Consider the following 22819-nt stretch of genomic DNA (forward strand, 5'->3'; position numbering starts at 1 on the left):
AATCTTCGTTCTAACGACGTCCGTTAAACCGCTTTATGACTTAAGTACATGTTCTTCCAATAACGGAAAAATCGAATCGATTTCTGTGATCCAGATTATTGTTTAGGTTTAATGTGGTTTTGTGGGTGTGGTCTTATTTGTTAGATTTTTTTTACGAACCTGGTGTGCTCTTTGACATGTGTTGGAGCTTCGTTTCGTAGCAAATTATGACAACAGTAAATCGTGCGCATTCAAGCCATCCAATATTTAAATGTAAACTTCGCCTGGTGGGTCGGGAAACGCATGCGCAATGCCATTGGCTGACGAGGGTAGTTTTCGGTTGAGTTTACCAATCAGGAGCCCCGTGTCGATATATTTCCTGTGTAGACCGGAAACGGATAAAACTGTCGCGATTGCGCTATATTATATACTCTGAACTCCACAGCTGTCGGGGTACAGTCGTTGACCGTCTGTGGAACAGGGATCATGGCGGAGGGAGACAACCGTAGCAGCAACCTGCTGGTAAGCAAGGAATGGGAGGGCATTCGTTCACTGATCCCATACGTAGATTGCCTTAAGAGCTTAGTAACTGTAAGGGTGATTGAGCTGTTTTCTGGACTAGTTTAGAAGGAAGGGATAATCGAGTGTTATGGACTGCGGCTGTTAATTTATAAGAGCGGCATACGTGGCTCGGAGGAGATGGGCACGATGTAGTCTCCGCGCTGAAGTCCGTGAAGGGATCCGGACTTTTGTGGCCCTTTGAGAATCGGTAAAGCGGACGCCATAAGGGGACTGACTGCGGCTGTAATAGAAGGGTTTCTGCGCTACAAAGGGGAACCTACTCAACGGGACATTGGGTTTAGGAGAAGTGGACTGTGCTATGAAGAAAGCGGATTTGGGTAGTAGGCTCTGGGCTCCCTGGGGCAAATGTTTGACGTTATCGGAAGTTTTACAGGCGGGAGGGGGGGCTGGGCGTGGCGTAAAGGGTAGAGCTGCCTACTTTGGAAATGGAGAACCAGGTTTGAGTCTCGGCGGCTGCTCAGCTTTCTGTGATTCTGGGCAAATCACATGATCTCCCAGTGCCAAACAAAAATGAATATGTCCTTGTGTAATGTAGTTGGTTCTCATGTAAAGCACTCCAATATCTACTTTCGCGTTATTTAAATCTGTCCAAAAATAGGAGCGGGGTTGAAGTTCTGGCAACCTGTTACAAATGCAGCTCTTTAATTAAAAAACGTTTTTTTCTTGTATTGAGGCCGCAGAAACAGCCAGCCTCGAGGAGCAGCTCCAAGCATGGGGAGAAGTGATCCTGGTTTCCGATAGAGTGCTTCGATGGGAAAAACCTTGGTTCCCAGCTGCTCTGATTGGCGTCCTTTCTTCAATTTTCTTGTAAGTGTGTGATTGTTTTAAATTTGCATGCCCTTTTTGTGTTTCACTGTTGCACCTTTTTAATAGAGGTTTGGGACTCACCATTGAAATAATTGTTTAGATCAATGCCAATCTGAACACACTTCAATCTCTATCCACTAACAGACACTGCTACCCCTCATCCATTTGTGACGGTTTGCCGTATTTTCACCTCCTTAGCCTTTTCACTGCGTTTTCCCCACGTCGCTCATGGAGAATATGTATCTGGTGAGGAAAAATAAGCGCAGGTCCTACAAACGTGTGCCGGCGGACCCCCTAGTCAGTACACCAGTTGTACACACAAGGAATAGGATTGCCCGGGTAGGGAGGCATCACACACACATGTCCACGCTAGAAATTGAAGTAGAAGCCCGCTAACTCCCAACAACAAAGGTCACTGAATTTGTGCAGGCGTTGCTCACTTTGTGCCAGTGATGGAACTGCACTGTGAAAGAAGCCAGGTGATTTGTGCAGAGACTTAGAACCATTTTTTTGTAACTTTTATTTATTTGTATTTTAGAATAAAATGATACACATTCTGATGCAAAAAACAAACATGCCGGGTGTACGTATGCAAGATATTCAGCTGATCAGAGTACTTGTAGTAATCCGAAGGCATCATGTGCCCACTATAACAGGGTGAATTGACATCACCAGAATCCAGCAATAAACATTTTGAGGCAAAAATATCTCTAATACTGCATCCAAGTTCTATCCTAGACCCGCAATACCTGTTTCAGCCGCATATCCGCATTCATATCATTAGTTATATCTTTTCAGTGTAGACAATGTTTAGTCCAGTAGTCACATCCTCGTCTTCTCCCGAGCTGATGTGATAAATGGTTCCCATATGTCCCGGGGTCTCGAGGTGGGTGGCATCAGTTTCTGTGTGACTTGTATGTAACCTCTATGATCCAATCCATGATTGTAGGTTTCCTCTCCCTCCCCCATGGAACTTTAATTTGACGTTTGGCGAATAATAGCAGTATGGAATGTAATTTACGTTTTTTGATATGGTGTCTCCTTAACACAACCCAGCAGTAGGGATGGTGACCGGTAAACACCCAGGATCTGACTTGTAGACCCAAAGATCTGAGACCAGTATTCAGTGAGTACAGAACATTCCCATGCCATATGTAGAAAGGAGGCGGGGTCAGCCCACTCCTCCAACAGCAGTCGTCATCCCGTAATTCCACACGTTGTAAGCTAATAGGCGTTCTGTAATATATATGGAGAAATTTGAAATGAATCAAACGTAGCCTATAGTTTGGAGGTAGCTCATTTAACTGATTGCAGCAGTATGCCCATTGTTCCTCGGTCAGTGTGTGTGGGAGCTCCGCATTCCATCTCAACAACACAGTAGGTGGCATCACAGGAGCTGCGGTTTGCATGTGTTTGTAGACCCTGGTTATAAGTTTACATGGCGATGGTGAGTGGAGTAGGTTTTCCAGGGCTGATAGTGAGTGTTGGAGCTGGGAAATCGCTATGCAATGTGCGGCAAGCAATCCATAACTTGTGGTAAAGAAATAATTCCCCAAATGGCACTCTCTTCTGCTATCGGGGGATCTGTGAAAGTGTCCCCTGGATAAAGATCCGCAACCGTGTAGCTCTTATTTTTTTTTTTTGCGCAATTGTGTTGCTGATCTCGTCTTTAACATTTGGCAACATTGGATTCTGTGCTAAAGGAATTGAGGGAGCATATAATATCTGGGCTCCCACGCGCCTCCGTAGCCCACCCCAGGCCCATCTAAGGGTTTCAGGAGTGTCCATACAGTCTCTGGGGTGGTTATATGCTTGGTACAATGCTACTTGAAGTGGAACCGGTGCCACTGCGTCCCTCTCCACAGCTACGTGTGGTTGGAATGGTGTCTGGTAAACCCAATAGTGCAGAAATTGAGCTTGTGTGCAAATCGCGAATAGTTTCATGTCTGGGGCACCCAGGCCTTCTTGTATTAATGGAAGGGACAACAGCTCCCACGATACTCAAGCCTGTCCGCCCGGCCATACCAAAGAGATAATTAATGAGCGTAATGTTCTGAAAAAGGCTGGTTGAGTATAATTGGTAGGTTAACGAAAAGATATAAAAATTTAGGTAGGACAACCATTTTTGCCAGTGCGATCTACCCAGCCAATGATAAAGGAAGCTTGGCCCATGCCACCTTTTCCTTCAGCCAAGTTATGGCTCTCCCATAATTCGGATTCCACACCTCCTGTAGGTCCTGGCTAATCCAAATTCCCAAATATTTTATTTTCTCAGCCTTCCGCTTCAGTGGGAACTCCGAGGTCACAGCCCTGCTATTATCTGTTAAGGGAAACATCACCGGCTTAGCCCAATTGATAGAAATTCCGGCCAGTCCACCAAACCTAATAAATTCCCTCAGAATAACGTCCAAGTTCTGCGCAGGCTTTAGGATATACAACGTGACATCATCTGCATAGAGCACTATCAGAAGGCTCATAGAGCTGAAACCTATCCCCCTTGCCGTGTGGTGCTGTCTGATGCGTGCAGCTAGTGGTTCCATCGCAACAGCGAACAGCAGGGGAGGCGGGTGCACCCCTGCCGCATACCCCGTGTTATCGGGAAAGGGTCAGATAGTAGACTATTAGCTCGTATCCTAGCTGTTGGCCTAGTGTATTATAGCTTGATCCATTTGAGGAAAAGGGGGCTATATCCCATCTGCTGTAATATCCGGAAGAGATCAGGCTATTCAAGCAAATCGAAGGCTTTTGTTGCGTCCAGAAACGCTGGCGCAACCTGCACTTCTGGGTGTAAGTAATGCAAGACTGAAAAGATGGTTCTAAGGCAGAGGTATTCAAACTTTTTTGCTCTGAGCCCCCCCTAAGCAAAATTTTTGAGGTTGGGCCCCCCTCCACAACTTTATGGCAAGGATTGGGGGAGCAGGAGGGAGATGGTTGCCTGCAAGTGCCAGGTCTTATAAGTTGATTTTCGGAGTACTTTTCATATTGCTTATAAACTGCACTAAATATGAGACTTATAAAACAGCAAATGCATCAAACAAAAACATGCATTACCCCAAACATACATATGCCCATAATTGGGGTGGTGTAAGTCTCTAACACTGTTGGACCCCAATGCAACTACACTTGTTGCGCTAATGATAACTGTAGTACTGAGTAGCAGGCTACTCCTCTGCATCGTTTACCTCTTCCCCACCATGACAGACCACCACCTCGGTCCTAATGCTATAAAGGAAAATAAGCTCATGTATTTTTTTTTTTTTTTTTTTAAGGTAGACAGTCGTAATTGTGATGCAGTGGGCCCCTCACACCTCCGGGCCTCAATCCTGCTGCATCTGCTTCCTTAATGATAATCAGCAGTGGCCACTTACAATCCTGGCAGCAGCGCCAGCTTCACTAATGAATGAACCTTTTAAAAAAACAATTAAAAAGCACTTATATTGTCCCCTTCTTTGGGGTATTTCTCAGAAAAAGCTGCATCTGGCCGTTTGTAAACATAAAAATTAGTCCCCATACAGTGCTCCCTATTCTGGCCCTTCTCTTTGACAATATCTAATAATCTCGCTCATTTAAGCTGTCTCTTAGCCCATTAATGTGAGGCCCAGGGAATCGAAAGTATTAGGGCTTTGTATCTGAATGTAATCCTGCTGGCCTTCTACCTGCCACCTCATGGACTCAGCTTTCACAACAAAAACTGCCCCTGAATGGTTAATGCTGACTTTGAGGTGCCTCTGCCTGAAAGTGAAGGGTGTGGAGATAGTGCAGAAAGTTACAGAAGAAACCAGACATTAATTGATTGAGTTGCTTAAAGCCAGGGCCACTGGAATTATGAGATTCTTCAGTGTTGGAATTAGGTAGCCTGGCCTAGGGCAAGACTAACATTTAGAGGCACAGTGTAAAGGTTGCAGACCACCCAAAAGTAACTTAACGCAATAGCACTCAAAAAGAAAAACACTACACCAAAATTATATGAAAATACGTGCTGCTTTATATAAAAATAATGTGCTCTGTGTTGTCAAGTCAGTAACTCACATATAAATAATTCAAATCAGTTTAGATCACTTTCAGGGTTAGCAATTACACGTTTTAAATCATTAGCAGATAATCACTTTTTCTACATTACTAGCTGTCACTGTACTTCCGGATTCTGATCACGCTTTTTCCTTGGAATAACTGTACCTTTAGAATTAATTAGGCTAGATACACTCCGCTAGAATCTTGGGAGAAAACTACACCTCACTATAAGCAAGAGCAAATATCATTACAGTAATAACATTTAATCTGCTAAGCAATTTAGGCAGTCAGGTTCAACAGTGCAGTTCATTTGTCATTAAACCAGTTTCAAAGAAAATCACAAGGCAGTTTCTCACAGTTGAACTAAGAAGGTTCAATTAGGTAATTACTGTGCTCAGCCTACTTCAATCAGGCCAGAGCCTCACTCTCAGTCACATGAAACACCTTTAGCTCCTCTTATTACTTCTCTGAGTACCCTTGGGTTAGATTCACCTCAATCAGCATTCAATTAAGCCCCCACAGTGGTGGAATGAAAATATCTTGTAGTACCCTTTACTCAAAATATCCAGTCCCTGTAGGTTTCCTTAAGTCAATTACCAGCGTCACTCTCCCCCTTCCTGAACTCCTCCTTACTTGTTTTTACCAGGCGGTTGTGCAGTCAGTCCGGGTTCAGGGGACAAGATCGATCTAGTGTGAGGGGCAGAGGGAAAACAAGGCCAGGAAAGCTCCCACTCCTCAGCTGGCTCCTTCGCGCTACCTTCGCGCTAAGAATGACTTCCAGGCAGACCCCAACCCTCTGTACCGCTGCCAGGCCTTAGCGCTCTCCCTCCCTGCTCAGGCCGACTCCTGTACACGGCGCCCAAGCAGGAGGAAGCGACCTGACAGGCGGCGAGCTGAGGAACCCTCCGGCGCCTTCCCTCAGCGCAGCGCGAAGGAAACACTCCTCCGATGCGCATGCGCGGAAGCGCTCTCGCCGAGGCCGCCTCCCACGGGATCTGCTCCAAGGAGAGACGCTGATCGCTGGGGCCTGCTCGCTTCACGGCCCCTCCTTCCGGGGATATCCTCACAGACGGGGCGTGCGCAGTGAAGCCTCTGATTCCTCACAAGACAGGCGACGCGTCTCCAGCGCGATCAATGCCCCTGGGGTCCCGCTCACAAAGGGAAGTCTCTCTAAGCTTCCCAGGCTCAGTGGATCCCGGGGGGGTGTTGGCCCAGAGCGCGTTCGATGAGAACCGGGTCCCAGTTCACCTCACACCTTCTTCTCAGCTGGCAGAGGGGATGGCCACACACCACAGGACCAGTCACTGGTAGGGGATGCTATCAGTTGTTTAATAGATGAATTCTTTTCCTTCACCAAAACGAGGAGGAGGGGAAAGGGGGGGGGCTCCTTCTGAATAAAGCCAGGTTGTACTTTCTCAGCACCAACCCCCTATTCCTCCTTACTGGGCAGACTAGGGGCACGGGGGAACTCTCAGCTCAGCTCCCAGGACTACTAAAGTTAACCCCTTAATCTACCTGCCCAGGATCAGCAGGATGAGCTAACTTGGCTAGGACAACAGGACCAAGGAGGGGAAAACCTTGACAGAGGGCTACTCTTGTAGAGGGAACCACCCTTCAGAATCCTACCCCTACTAGACCTCAGCCTTCACTCTAGCTGCTCCTCACTGACAGACAAAATGGCTGTCCAGCATTCCGCCTTATATAGGCTGCCCTCTCAGTGGTCCAGAATGGACCAGAAGGTTCTGGAATGCCCCATGTTAGGCTATGGCCAGGTTCTGTTGGTGACAGTTGGGGCAGTTGGTGGCCACCATTTTAGGTGGTGCCAACTTTCCTGTCAGAACAGGCCTCTGGGCCTGAGGTAAAAGATTATGAGGGGGGAAGAAAACACCTATCCCCCTGACCAACACCTACAAAAAGTCAGTAGACACAAAAATTAACAAGGGTATGAGGGGCAAAAAGGGGACAAAATAAATAAAAATTAGGAGGGACTTCGCCAAAAAGCCAGACAGGTCTAACATTCAGGAACAGCATTTTTCACATAATTGAGTTTACCACATTTGCTACAAAATCCACAATCTTCAGATTTCAACAAAAGAAACTTGATTATAGCTCACGCAGATCACAATTTACTTAAAACGTAGCAGTGTTCCAGAGCATTGGAATGCCCTTTGCAAAGATTGACTGGAAATCTTGTAGTTGCTTACTGGTGTATTTAGGTGTTTTAGATTTGACACATAATCCACTATCTGCCACATCATCTGCGGATATTACCAAAAACAAAAAATGGTTCTAGGCCAAACTGTTCTAAAGTTAGTAAAAATGCTATGACACATGGTGCTGGGCGGTGGAAGGCACTTTGCAGAGCTGGCCTGGTCTTCTTCTTTCTGGTGCTTATAGTTATATTTCGGTATTAAACTGGTCCTAATGAGGTGTAGTCAATGCCCAGACAGTGTTACCAAGTTTTAAAATGGAGAAATAATGAAGCAATGCTATTAAAAAAAAAAAAAAGTGTCGCATAATTTCCTATTCTTCCCGCATCATTTACTCAACTCTGACTCTTAATTTGTCCCTCTTCTGCCGCATTATTCCAGTGGCCTTGTTTATGGACCTCAAGCTAAGCATTGTAGGTTTGTGTGAGGTACAGGCGTTCACCAAGTCTAGAACTAGGCCCGGTAGCTCTCGGGCACCTATGACATGCCTACCGAATGTTAGAACTACCCACTCTCTGATGTGCGCATTATAAATGCTAATAACATTTTTGAAACAAAATTAATAACTCTTCATCACATAATATAATATGAACCGTGAAAGCAGCAATCCCTTCTTGTGGTCAAACTAAAACACTGACCAGCAAGGCTCCTCCTCGTGAAATGCATCAAAAAATAAACGAGGGAGTACGCAAAGTACAACATTTGCAATTATTGCTTCCCAGTTAAAAACGCACATTCAAACAACCTCTCAAACAAATATAGTTGTCGCTAGGACAAACACACCACAAACTGACTTCACGCTGCTCTATCCTTGGGGAATCCTACCTGCTGCACACTCTGTGGCCTGATAATTTTGTTGCTGTTGGGGCCATTTCGTCCCCCTCCCGCCGCCGCACTAACCACTAAGCGGCCACCGAGCGGAGGGGGGCACTTTGTATCGGAGGTGCAGAAACTCCATTTCCCGCCTGCCCTAGCAGCATCACGGAGCCAGAGCGCGCCAGGCGGCGCTTCAAAGAGGCATCCCCGCGTAGTGGGAGCGCCCGGCGCAAATCCAGGGCAAAGGGCGGGCCCTCTGTGGTCCAAGGAGGACGGGACGGGCCACCCCCCTTTGAATTCGGCCCGTAAATCTCTGCACAAGGTGAGAGACATCATCACATTACCTGCTTGTTTGTACAGTGATTGATACCCACGACTTGAAGCAAAGGCATTTGTACTGCACTGCTGCAGATAAACTGTCTGTTTAAGGATAACCCAATACAGCATGATGAAAGTCAAAAGACACCCATTGCTACTAGATCTTCCACCAGGAATAAAGTGGTCCCTACTACACCTTTGCCTTTAGGCGACACTATGTTTTTGGACCATATAGAACATCTAATAAGGTCTCTTTTGCTGCCAATACGAGAAAGGATTATCAAACTGGAAGAAATGGCTGAGAAATCAGACTCCATACAAAACAAAAATACAGCACTAGTATTGGAAAAACTCGACTTTCTATCAGTAAAAGAGGCGTTAGTCAAATGTCCACCTAAATTGTCTAACAAAGGCTGTACGACCAAAAAATCCATCTGTCATTGATAATATTAAACAGCCACCACCCCTTTTGCTGACAGGTTCTGTCTCGGATGTTTCCAATAAAAACCCCACTGCCTACAATAATAGTGTCCCTGTAGCAATCCCAGACACTAATGCTACTCCTGAGTCCCCTCTAGCTGAAAACGATGAGAGCGAATGGGCAGCTGAGGGTCTATGCCTTGATAAACAAATTGTCAGCATGGATCCTCAAGGTCCTTGGTGGCACAAAAGGTGCCAACAAATGACCCCACTGTAAATTCAACTCGAAAACCACCTAAAAAAAACAATACATACTAACCTTTCCCCAGAGTCTCACCCATACACAATGGTGATGATAGGTGTCCCTAAACTGGGCGAGGGAAAGACAGAAACACATGGGGAGTTAAAAAACAAGGTGTCTCATTGGCTAACTACTCATAGGCCACTCCACCCACATCTTGATGGTCGCATAGCTCATGTTAGGAGGGTAGACTGGGTGGGACACAGATTCCAGTCTACAGAAGGAGACTGCATTATTGTAACTTTCAATGATACCAGAGTGGCAAGGTACATTACTAGATGGAGGGACAGCTCTACAAATAGTCTGATCCGTACAAAGGATCTTAGTTATTTCTACCCCTCAAATGGTCCTCGGTCAAATATCCGGTATCCCCACCCCCTTGGGGAACAGAGAGGGTCATATACTCGCACTAATCAATATCAAAACTGGCATAATGTAGGCAATAACAGCTACCATAATAATGGTGACCAATTATATCCAGGTCAGGCTATACCTTGGAATCATAGAACTACAGATTATTCTGCAATGTACCCAGAGAGTAGGGAAGGTTCATATCAGATACCTCAACAGGAATACCCCTACTTCTCGAATATAAACAACCAGTACAACGTTCCTACTTCAAATAGATTTCATGCCTTCTATGACCAGTGTGACTTGGAGGGGGTTGATTGACTACCTGAACCACAAACTACCTGCGCGAATAAGGACATTGTAAATTGTGAGTTGATACTTGACAAAAGTAACGGTACAAAGTGTCTAAATGATTTTGAGATTACTAACAGTTTTCCAACAACTGAGCAAATGGGTTTAGATATAAGAACCCCAGTTGGAAGCCCACCTCTACAACATAGATCAGAGCTGCTCACAGACTATGAAGAAGCTTCCAGTTGTGAACCATCTAATGCAGAACAACACTACAATGTATTTGAAGAACAGCCAGTCATTAGAACAGAGCCTATTCTTCCACAAGCTGCTACATCCGTAATTGCAAACATAGACTTAAATGCTACAAGTCTGGTTTAATGGAATACAGCAGGCCTGGCCGATAAAATCTGTGACCCTACCTGGCTGTCTTTCGTTAAACAACACGCAGTGATATCCCTGCAAGAGACCTGGCTGGTAGATAAAAAATTTGCTCACATCGAGGGATACCAAAGTTTTTTCAATCCAGCTGAACCCTCAAGTAGTGGGAGAGCAAAGGGGGGTTTGGCAATCTATATAAGTTTGGCTCTTACACATCATAAAACCATCCGTCACACAGGTAATGGGAACCTTCAAGTACTTGAGTTAAAAAGGGGTAAATCTACCCTGACTTTGATCAACTTTTATAATGCATCAAATCAGTTAGGAGAATGCAACCTATTACTCTTGAATGACTTTTTGAGTGACAACGAGGAGAATCTGTCGAGTAAATTGCTGATTGACGGAGACTTTAATACACATCCCTGTGGGAATCCTCGAGAGACGCCCATGGGACATTTAGGGTGCAACAGCCTAAAAGGATTTCACTTTGACCACTCGCGGCGCGGAACACAGCTTAATAACATGATGGATAAATATAATTTAGTTGCTGCTATGTCCGAGACAGCGGAGCATACTCTTCCAAGTCCCTACGTATAAAGGCAACTTAAATGGTTCATATATAGACCACATTCTATTATCCACGGACCTTGCGAATTTTGTCTCGGACTTTCGCATTCAATGGAATACCCATAGTGATCATAACCCGATTTCTATTAATGTTGGCGGAGGTATTCTTGAACTGCGCAAGTGAAAACCGTGGAACTATAAATGGAAAGCGCCGCTTAAAATGGACTATGGTGGACTGCGATAACTTGTATACATTGATAAATAACCTTTGCAGCTCTGATCTCTCAATCTGTCACCTACATCATCTCCTGGTCAAACTTTGTCTGCTTTTGAGGGGGTCGTTGCTACAGTAGGGTCTTTACTAACTGTGCCAGTAAGAGGGCGTATTGGAAACCACCCAAATGGTTTGGTCACTCTTGCTCTAAGGCCAACAGAGACCTTAAGACAGCCCTAAAAGCTAGACCTAGAGACCCGGCCTGTATTAAAGCCATGCGTATACAATATAAAACATGCCTCGCAACACTGAAAAGAGGTTAAGGCAAGTACTTGGGAGTCTCTTTTAGACCCGAAAATTTTGGGTAATAGTGCCAGGTTTTGGGAAATCATCAACAAACCCCTGTTTGATGACCCAAGTAATATGGCACTTGGCACAAATATTCCTGAGGAAGACTGGGTCACTCATTTTAGCGCCATTTTTAAAAGTAATAAGCCCCAGGCAGAATATTCTTCTATTACTCCTATGGAGAACTTTTTGCACTTTACGGCTAATGAGATTGAAATAGGTATTCAAGGCCTAACCTGTAACAAGGCCCCTGGGCCTGACGGCCTCCCCCTGGACCTTTTTAAATCCCTGCCATCACTTTGGGCCCCAGTCCTTACCGCTGTAATTAATGCGGCGGCGTCGTCTGGTTGCCCAACGTCATGGGGGATTTCTACCATAGTACCCGTATTTAAAAAAGGTGATCGCAGTAGTCCACTTTGCTACAGACCAATATCTTTAATTCCGTAGCAAAAGTGGTAGGGGGCGTAATTTTAAATAGATTAACAACCTGGGCAGATGAGAAAAAATATAATTTCCCCAATTCAATATGGCTTCAGGCCTGGTCATTCAACGATTACCCAGTGCCTGAACCTGTATATGATTATAGGGAAATATACTATGGCCAGAGAAGGTACAATCCACATGGCATTCATGGATCTATCGTCGGCTTTCGACTGCGTAGATTGAGGTAGATTATGGGATGTCATGGCAAAAATAGGCATAGAGCAGAATCTGATTAATTTCCTAGCCGACATGCATTCTGACACACGAGCAAATGTCAGATATACACCAGATTTAAAAGTAACAAGGGAATTTGGAATACATCGGGGTGTTCGCCAAGGGTGTATTCTAGCCCCATTCCTCTTCTATCTGTACATCAATGATTTAGAACAGTACCTCTTAGACACGGGAGTCGATTACCCCTATGTAGGCCGGAAAGGACTGCCGGTACTGCTTTATGCGGACGACGCAGTCCTGATTTCCAGGACTGCAGCAGGCCTACAAACCCTGTTAAAAGCATTTCATGACTTCATGTATTCACGGGACTTGAGTATTAACAACTCAAAATCCTATGTCATGAAGGTAGGCTTGGGGTATAAAAAACCAAATACCTTTAATGTTAATGGGGAAAAAATTCCAGTGACTAAGACATTTTCCTATTTGGGTGTCCTCTTGGACCATCAGTTAAATTGGGGACCCCTGCACAGAGGAAAATAGGAGAGGTAACCAGGGCTAATGCAGCCACACAAATACCCCAGTGGCTGCATTGCTCCAACTTTACAAAGCAAAAAGTATATCTATTGCGTGTTATGGCAGCGAGTTATGGGGGTTCTCTTCTTCCAGAGGTTTGGATGTTGCAGAAAATAACTTCCTAAAACGTGTTCTGAGGGTACCAAGGGGCACTGGTAATTTCTCCATTCATGAAGAACTGGGTATGCCATACTTAAGCGACAGTTTAGCCGTAAATCCTGTACTTTGTTGGCTAAACTGCTGGATTAATACTCAAATACCCCTCACCCAACACATTTTAAAAGAAGCAACAACCTGGGAAAATGGATCTAAAGTCCCCTGGCTCAAATATATTAGAAAATGTTTAATTGAACTAGGGCGCCCTGACCTTTTTATAACCCCAGAACTTACTAGAAAATCTGATGTTACCTCTGTGAAGAAGTCATTTCTCTCTTCTAGGTACTTAACCCGGGAGGAGGCCGAATTAAAGAAAGACAGTGTACGGAAACATGTACTTGTAAAAACTTCTGTATACATGGAACGTACCTGTCATGGCCCCTGTCAGGCTATGACTGCTTTTTGCTCTCGAGGTTCCGCCTAGACTTATTTCATCTTCTACTGGCAGTACCGAGGGGGGCCCATCGGGGCCAAGTGTTGCCATCTTGCGGCTGCGACAATAAGTCTCCAAGATTTGGCACACTTTTTATTCATCTGCCCTTTATATTTGGTACCACGGAAACTATACCTAAAACTAATACTCAAACAGCTGAACTTTGCACAAATTCGACCAGCACTTTATTATCTCCAACTACTAAGTAGTGATTGCACTTTGTTTGTATGTAGCTTTTTAAAACTTGCGATCAAATTCAGGAAAAGTATGGAGGGATAAATTGTGTTTTTGTCGAGTTTTTCTTTTAAATCAGTCTAACTATTTATATTTAAATGCTTTTTAATTGTGTATTCTGCCTGTGAACTTTTACTTTATGTGATCTCTAGTTATATATGAATTATATGTATTAATTGTAAATTTTATTGAAATGTGCTTTTATGGATGTTACTATGAACATTCGAATAAAGTTCTTTTGACTTTGACTTCACATTAAGAATTTGTGCAGCTTTTACTTATTGAAACATAGAGAAAATATGTGTTTCAGGGAAAATAAGTCTGACCATTCATAATTACACAAATTGCAAAGACCTCAATTTGTTTCTCTATTTTTGTTGAGGGTCTTTCATTGACCATAGCTTTTTTGATAATGTCTATGACCCAGATCAACATAAATTGCTTAAAATTATGTACAGGGTCCATAAACAAGCTCATGTGGTTTCAGACCCGTTTCTTCATTTCACTCTTGTGCAAAAACCTTTATGTAACATGGACTTACCAATGCCTCTTCATCTATGCAACATTAGGTGAGCAGAAAGATGAGCAAGGGTGAAAGTAGATTTGACTGTTTCTGCACCAGTGAAAATGTTCTGTGTTCCAGCCCCCGTTGGGTTTCACTAGTGCCAAATACAATGCTATTCCATTTTGGGACATTTATGCGCGCCCTAGAGTTCTTCTACTACATCTGTTTGTTTAATAAAACACTTACATTATTTCAAGGGAGTTTTAAAGTTTGTTCAGGAACGGTCTTTAAAGGCTAATTGTGAACAGTAAGCTCTGCAACGCCCAGGTTTCCTGGCGACACCTACCTTTGCAGCATAAATCATTGCCCCCCACCCCAAGTATCTGCATATTTAAATAAACCTTAATTGAAATTAGTGGCAGGAATAATAGATGAAATATAAACGTGAAGAGAGAACGAGCATTTGCGTTTTTGGTTTTCAAAACCTAAATAAGACTGACATTTACAATGCCAGTAGCTTAAATTCCGTGAATGCGAGACCTGTTGCTTTCCAAATGCTTGACAGTAATCTCTTTGACCTTGCCAGCCACACTCCGTGAACCCTGCCCCTAGGGCACTCAAATCACGCTCGAAATAAATGAAGACAGCCTGGAAATGCAGCAAATAAACAAAGCTCGCACTACCAGGCCATCTTTCATTTACATATACTTGGAGAGGCATCTGTGCCCCCATGGAACCCATCCCCGCCCCCTGGGGGGCGCGCCCCACCGATTGAAGACCTCTGTTCTAATGTTATGGGAAGTAGACCTCCCCGGTATGAATCCTGACTGGTCTGGAAGTGCTATAATTGGTAACCTAGGTTGTAACCTATTGGCTATCAGTTTCGCCAAAATCTTGACATCTACATTATTCAGCGACATAGGGCGATACGAATCGAAGTTCAGTTAGGTTTTAACAGTTATAATAATTGCCTCTCGCATCGTGGGAGGCAGTATACCTGATTCATGGGCTTCTGCATATACTGCCAGAAGTTGTGGAGCAAGCTCCTCCACATGTTTTATAGAAGGCGGTCGTCAGCCCATCTGACCCTGGGGGCTTGTCTAAGGGTAGACTTCTAATCACGTTAACTACGTCCTCCACCGTAAATGGTAAGTCCATGTATTCCCTGAGCCTGTTATTGAACCAAATCAATTACAGGGAGTCTAAAAAGGCTTGCTTACCCTCTGGGCACTTGGATTGTGTAGCTGTATATAATGGGGGAGTAAAATGAGGCAAATTCATTAGGTATAGCTTCTGGACCTCACACTACTGCCATCTCTATTGACCAGTTCAGGAATATAGGCCGAGGACCTCTGGGGACAATCATGTTTGCGAGTGTTCGCCCTGGTCTATCCCCCTGCCCCATGTCTACACGCCTCTGCGTATTTCCCAAGAAACTTCACCTCCCTCTGCGCCCCGTCCTCATAATCCAGGAGTTTGGATTTCAACAGAGCTAATGTAGCTGGTAATTCGTCAGTAAAAGCGCGTCTCAAGCTCTCTGATTTTGGCCTCAATGGAGCTCAGTGTGTTTCTAATTGCCTTAAGCACCCCAGCTTGCCTAGCAATGCATTGTCCGCGAATGGCCACTTTGAATACTTCCCATAAGGAAGCTTCAGTGGTAACCGAGCCTGTATTTAATGAAAAGTAGTCTGTTATGACTTCGGATTTCTTCTTTAAATGCCTCGTCTAATAACACATGTAGGGGCAATCTCCTGGAAAATGCTCTTTGCGCTGAGTCAGGGAGTGATAATTTCAGGAGACAGGGGGAGTGATCTGATAGTGTTCTCGGCAAGTGTGACACCTCCACCACCCAGCTTGCCACATCCTGGGATGCCAGCCAATAGTTCAGCGTTGACCATGCCTTGTGCTCAGAGAAGCAAGTGCCCTCCCTAGACTGAGGGTATTGTGGATTCCAAATGTTGACAAGGCCCCCATCAAGTATTGCATTTAGGGGTTTCCCAGCAGCGAGGTGCAGTCACTTCTGCTTTATCTGGTGCTCTTGGTTATGTGTGGGAGAAGGGGGTATATCTAGGTTCCTTGGAATCTTGTTCTACTTTTCCAGTTGCTCGTCGCATGACATGTAGTACAGTATACACTCTGATATTGCCAGACCAAATATCTCTGTAATCATAACTTTTTTTATTTGCAGGATGATTTATTACTTGGACCCATCAGTTCTCTCAGGAGTTTCATCTTTTGTAATGTTGCTGTGTTTGGCAGATTACCTTGTCCCAACTCTTGCTCCTAAAATTTTTGGCTCCAATCAGTGGTGAGTATCAAAGTAAAACGTAGATGCTGTAAGGTGTGCTGTGAATATAAACTGGATGTAGTTTCTTTTTTCCATGTTGGGTGTATTTCTGTCACATTTAGCTTCCATTCTATTTCTGATGTGCAAGCCCATACTTGTTAGACAGCAGACCATCCAGAATGCAGACTCGTACTTTACTTCCTATGCAGCACCCACATCGCACTGCTCCTCCGGAAGCTTCACTTGCTCCCCACTCACAAGCACAGCCAATTCAAACATCTCACGCATACATACAAAACCCTACACAACACAGAACCAGAATTCCTACTTTCACCAACCCACCAAACACCTTCACTCTGCCACTCTAGCTCGCACCCCTGCCTGCATCAGCAAAAGCTAAACTGGAGGTCGCTCATTCTCCTACATCCCACTCAAGACATGGAACCACCTCCCTCAACACACCAGAGTCTCCTCTTCACTCAGTGAGTTCCGCAAGCATAGCACTAGTCACTTTTGGGCTGGACCCTGACCTGCAATCGGCATGCTGCACTTTTTGCCTGGTCCCTGCAGAGGAAGGGCGTGGTACGCCTAGACAGCAGAGGTCCTGCAGCGCGGGACATGCCCGGGCGAAGACCGGGCCTGTCTTAGACCTGAGGAGGCTGGTGTGGGCCACCCCCGATAAGTACATAACTGGGAGACTGAACTCTCAGGGGGTGAGTCCCTGTATCTTTCTTGTGGCCAATTAATAATTGATCTACTAATTACCGGAGGCCGTACGAGACTTTACACAACTAGGTCAAATTGTTGTAGGTTTTAGCTGGTACGGCCGAACATAGATGGAGCCCCAAAACTGTGTGGAACTGAACTGAATTATTTGCTGGAACTCTAACTTGTACATCAGCAGGCTTATGATTGCAGGCCTATGTTTTATCAAAGACTTTTCGCCCCTATCATTCACTGCGTGAGCAAGTGTTGTAATCCTAATTCTTTTGTTACTTATGTGCGAGAGAGTGGGATGGGTAAGAGAAAAGTGGGGAACATTGTTAAAGCGCCAGGGGGTGTACAGTAATCACTAATGAATCGAAAAACAAATAAATTCAGTTGAAGAGTTGCTAATACAAGGGAAGGTTGATGGCAGAGCAACTAGGAGCCCCCAGGTAAACTTACACCACACCTCCTTTAAATAGCCAGCCAGAGGTCACACAAGGCCAATTGCCGCAGAATGGGATGTGTGCAAGAGACATCTGGGCATATATATGTGAGTGACTTACAGGTACATGCATCAAAGGATTTTTCGATCGCAAACGGTGCGAATCGCAAAAATTGGCCGTTTGCGATCGCAAAATCTGCTTTTGGAATGCATGAAGGGTGAAGGCCCTCACACTTTAAAAATTCGCAAATATTTGCGAATTCTCAAATTGCGATTGCATAAATGCAATGCATGAAACTTAAAAAAAATGCAATTTCGCAATTAGGGAGAGCAAATTACCTGATGGTAATTTGCAAAAACTTTGAAAAATGCACAAAAGTGCATTTTTCAAAGTTTCAAGTTGTGTGCACACACATGCCCTAAGGACATGTGTGTGTGCACAACATATGTGCACAGATTGATTTCAGGGGTGCAACAGGGTGTCCTTTGGACACCCCTGCACCCTTGAAATCGCATTCTCAATTTGCGATTCGCTATTCGCAAATTGAGTGTCTTCCCATTCATTGGGGGAGGTATTCCTTAATTGCGAGTCGCAATTAAGGAATATTAAAAAATCGCAATTTATTTAGCGATTTCTTGATGGATTGCATTTTGCGATTCCTTATTTTTCGCAATTAAGGAATCGCAAAAAGCAATATTGATGCATGTACCTGTTAGACTGTGACCCACAGTCTAAGCAGCCTAGAAATCCAGACTCCTCGATTAAGAAGCAAAACTCAATTCAACCATCATTTAGGAAAGATACATATTTTTTACAAAGCGGGGAAAAACGACTAAATTAAGTAAACCCAATGATGGCTGGGAGTCCCCACCTTCCATTAACACTTTGATCTTGGATCATTCAGCTGATCTCTGTAAGATCGTAGATAAAATAGACAAATGACATAAAACGGTAAGTGACATATTAACCAACTTAATGGTCCAAGTGGGGGCAATCGAGGACTTATTAAAAACATATAGTTACTCAATACCCCCCCCCCCCCCCCCCTTTCCCCAATAACTAACTGATATTTGTCCCTCTAGGGACCTAATGTGTCAACGCGTAGGCCAATTGTCATGTGTAGTCCCACAAGAAATGCTTGACTCTAACCCATTAACAAACTTAGATCAGTAGGCTAAGTGCTCAACCCCCCCCCCCCTCCCCCATCTTACTATGAACCCAGCAAATTGTACTGCTGACTCCACGTTGAGGGCTCCTGCTCTGTTCAATATAAGGGCAAATTAGCAGCCGGTTTCTATGCCTCGAACAAGTTATGTACGCTTGAATTACCCCCGGCAGCTACACCTTATACTATAGTTTTGGCTAACCTTCCAGTTCTTATGACCCAGATGGGTGAGCCATGGGAGCGACGAGAAATAAATCCTTATTTTGGTTGGGCTCCTCAAAAACAGGCTTAACGGATTCAAAACTGCAAAAAGGGTTACCTGGGTTCGCAGAGACCATAAATCTCTGGCGGGAGACTGCGTAGTACTGACATTTTGTTCTCCACACTTCATACAGGCAATCTTTTCCAGAGCTGGCAACTTACATAGAACGCATACGGGTATCCACATTCTACCTCTGGGGTATTTTTACAAACCTCATCATGTTATTTAATCGAGAGTACAGAACAGGGGCTTCCAGGCTTTTCCTCCTGAGCTCTATAATGTTCCAGTATTTAACCGTTTTGACATTTTCCCCACTCTCGAGAATATAGATTAACCGGTTTCCACTAATGCCCGTGGTGTCCAAACAGTGGGTCTGTCTGTTACCCCCTATAAATACGTCGTCCACCTTGCGCACGGGTCCTAGTTTATTCGATCTAATTAAGACTTCTGTAAGTACTCGGGACACACTAACCCAGACAGCACAACAAACTAAAACGGTTTGCCATGTTATGGCCACAACTCGGGGTGAAGGTGCTAAGAACAGGTCGCCTGTCTGTAACATATTATTTGGGAATGTTGCCCGTTCGCGAACTAAAACCAGAGATCCTTTGTGCAAAATTTGGTTGAAGGATTTCCCATACTGTGTTTACAAGACACCCTGGTTAGACAACTCTCTGCATAGTAATGGATACAAAACATTCCACACACCAGTGGTACTTGCATCTTTCGGGAGAAACAAGGGAGGTATGTGTACTTGCATGTCCAATCGAGTAAACATCAGTAAGATTTCATTCAAGATTTCGGCCACTTACTATCAGATCATACTGTTGCATGTGAATAAAAAGTATTGTGTTGCTTTGTTAAACTTTTATAATAACACTAGCAGCCTGTCCCGACCTTGTCCGGGAGCAATCAGGCTTCAGGGCCCCCGCCCGCCCCTTCACTGTCCGCGGGTCCCCCGGAGTAGCAGCCCGTCCCGACCTTGGCTTCAGGGGCCCCGACATTGTCCGTGGGTCCCACGGAGCCTTACCTCATCCGACGCACCTCCCTGCGTTCCTGATGTCAGAACGCACGTCGCGGCCGGCGCTACTTCAATGGGACTACTTTTTTTTTCTCGTAATTTTTTTTAAATAACTTATATTTTTTTAATTTATATAGCCTATGTCCATCTGCACACCCTGACAATCGCAACAATGTATCGGGTGTGTGGATTGGCGCTGTGGTTCCCGAGTTTACCCGCCTCAAAGGTTCAAAGTTCTTCCTTTATAATAGTAGTATAGATTCCTAAAGAGCTGATCCTGTGTGTGTCGAACAAACTACAGAATGATCTGGCTAAAGATATGTGGTGTTTGGGGCGGGGACTTAAATCCTGTTCTGTGCCAACAGGCTATGGGGAGGGTACTTGCGGCTTAACCTTTGAAAAAGGTGCCAAACATGCATACTTTCCTCACACATCATCTGGGGACCTACTGAATTCACTTTCTGATAGATACATCTGCTGTGTGGATTCCTCACCTTGTGAATATCCCCTTGCGCCAGCAACATTCGGAAATTCTTTTCGTAGCCTCGCGCCGACGTGGATAGGACATCACAGAGACACGGCTCCGCTCGCGACTCCGCTGACGTCACCGACGCCTATAATAGGCCCACGCCGGCGTGATGACATCAGTTCCCTTTTTTCTGCGTCGTCGACGCTAGCGGTTATTGGGAATCTCTGTAGCCAATTTGATTTGGGGTTCGCAAATGAATTGTGTAGCCCCACAGTCCCATTTAGCTGTACCTATAATGGCAGAGGGTGTGGTTCTATTATTGATTTCATTTTGCCCTCAACTCGCCATTCGAGTAGGGTGACAACTTTCGAAATCCACTCTAATGAAATGAGCAACCATTTTCCAATGAGTGTGATTAAAAAAGGTGGGCATATCAGAGCATCTTGCACTTAAAATTGCCCTTAATAGAATCAACGGGCACTCCCTGAGCTGGCCTAAAGTAGATCAGATTGGGTTACTAAATTACTTATAACTAAATGTAATCTAGTTGTCTTAATGAGTCCGCTTCCTACACAGATGTTTTGAACTCCTTTGGCTCTATTTCCGCTGGGAGTTTAAGAAGAGTTTACCTGGAAATTAATAAGTGCCAGCCCAAGAAGCTGGGGTGGTTTGACTCCAAATGCACAAGAGCCCATATAAATTAAAAAAAAAAGTTATACACGAACCGGATAGCAGTCAGCTGGAAATCAATATGGCTAGAAGCACCTATAGACGCGCGCTAAAAGAACGTAAGGAGACTTTTAAGAGGGGAATCATGGCGGGCTCTGCATGAAGCGCATCTGCGAAGAGATCATATTCGTTTCTGGAAGGCAGTTAATGCGAATTTTTTAGCGCCTAGAGATCTCCCAGCAATTGAAATCGCTGTCGGTGAGCAGAAATGGTTGGTTCACTTTACCACATTATATGATGACGTGGAGCAGCGCGGAAACGAAATCTTCCATAGAAAGTGAATTTTGTAATATGTTTCCACTGGATAAACACTTCTTTAGATGAAGTGACCTGTCCCCGTTGAACATTTTTCTTAGTGACAGGCCCTGTTATTTGAAATAGATTGCAGTCATGGGCGGAAGATACGGTTGCCATCTCTGATCTCCAATACAGCTTTCGACAGTGCTTGGGGACAATCAAACAGGGCTTAAATGTAAGCCTTTGCTAGTTAAATATACACAGGCTAAGCAAGGGAGGCTGTTTCTGGCATTCATGGACCTCCGTGTTGATTGTGTGAGACATGATCGATGTTGGAGCATACTTGTGGAAATGGGGTGGATTCACCCCTTATAAACTACATGAGGCAGCTATTTCGAGACACTGGTGCAAGGGTTCGATATGGAAAGCTGGGTGAATGTACAACTAAATTCCCAATTGGAAAAGGGGTGAGACATGGTTGTGTGCTCGCCCCTTTTCTTTTTACTTTATATATTAATGGCTTCGGCCAAGCTTTTAACTGATCTATGCCAGGACCTGCCCCTTATTGATAAGCACCCTATAACCGCATTACTATAATCAGATGATGCAGTTTTAATGGCATGTACCCAATTAGGTCTGCAAAGTAGTGACTAGCTCAAAAACATATAATGAAATGTAGTAAGAATAGTGCTAAATGTCATACTTTTATTAATAATTCTAAGGTGGAGTGTATCAATAGATTTTCATAATTGGGCATTCTTTTTGATCACAGGTGATCTTGGTCACATGCGGTTTTAGCCAGGAAACTGTTATTTTTCCAAAGCCACTGGTGTTCTGGTTAACTTTGCTAGAAGATTGGACAGAAGACCGGTGGAGGAACTAATGCCAGTCTATAAAGCTAAGTGTAGTACAACTGCTATGTACGGAGCAGGCATTTAGCGACACACTGATACTCTCCCTACAATTAACTGAGCACGCATTTACAAGATATTTACTGGCGGTCCCCAATAGCACTGCTACTATCATTTGTTATTCCGAGCTTGGGATCCCGTACATTTCGGATATGATTAAGATCGAACCAATTTTGCTATGGCACAAAATATGGGAGACAATACATACTAGCTTCAATCGGAACATCATTAATGATTGCTTAAAGCTCCATAGGGTATCTTCTTTTCCCTGGCTAAACTATATTAGAAAATTCATGAGTGATCTTGCCCATCCTGAATATTTTGTTAGGCTGGATAGTGTTACCTCAATTTCAAGAAGAACACTGAAAGCTGACTGTTTAAATGCATCTACAGTCCATTAGACTTGCGCAAGAAATTGTGACACAACTCCGGT

At 44.4% G+C, this 22819-nt stretch overlaps 1 protein-coding gene across 1 annotated transcript in view; it reads left to right on the plus strand.

Annotated features, from left to right (window-relative positions):
* The first annotated feature begins 273 nt into the window (after positions 1–273).
* ARL6IP1 (ARL6 interacting reticulophagy regulator 1) overlaps positions 274–22819 on the plus strand; it is a 32069-nt gene continuing 9523 nt past the window's right edge. The window contains exons 1-3 of the mRNA XM_086941428.1: positions 274–501; positions 1235–1368; positions 16343–16462. Coding sequence (XP_086797554.1) covers positions 466–501; positions 1235–1368; positions 16343–16462 — 290 coding nt within the window. The 5' untranslated portion in view covers positions 274–465. The remainder of the gene's footprint in view (positions 502–1234; positions 1369–16342; positions 16463–22819) is intronic.

This window comes from Lissotriton vulgaris, chromosome 10 (assembly GCF_964263255.1).
Source record: "Lissotriton vulgaris chromosome 10, aLisVul1.2, whole genome shotgun sequence".
Classification (NCBI taxonomy): Eukaryota; Metazoa; Chordata; class Amphibia; order Caudata; family Salamandridae; genus Lissotriton; species Lissotriton vulgaris.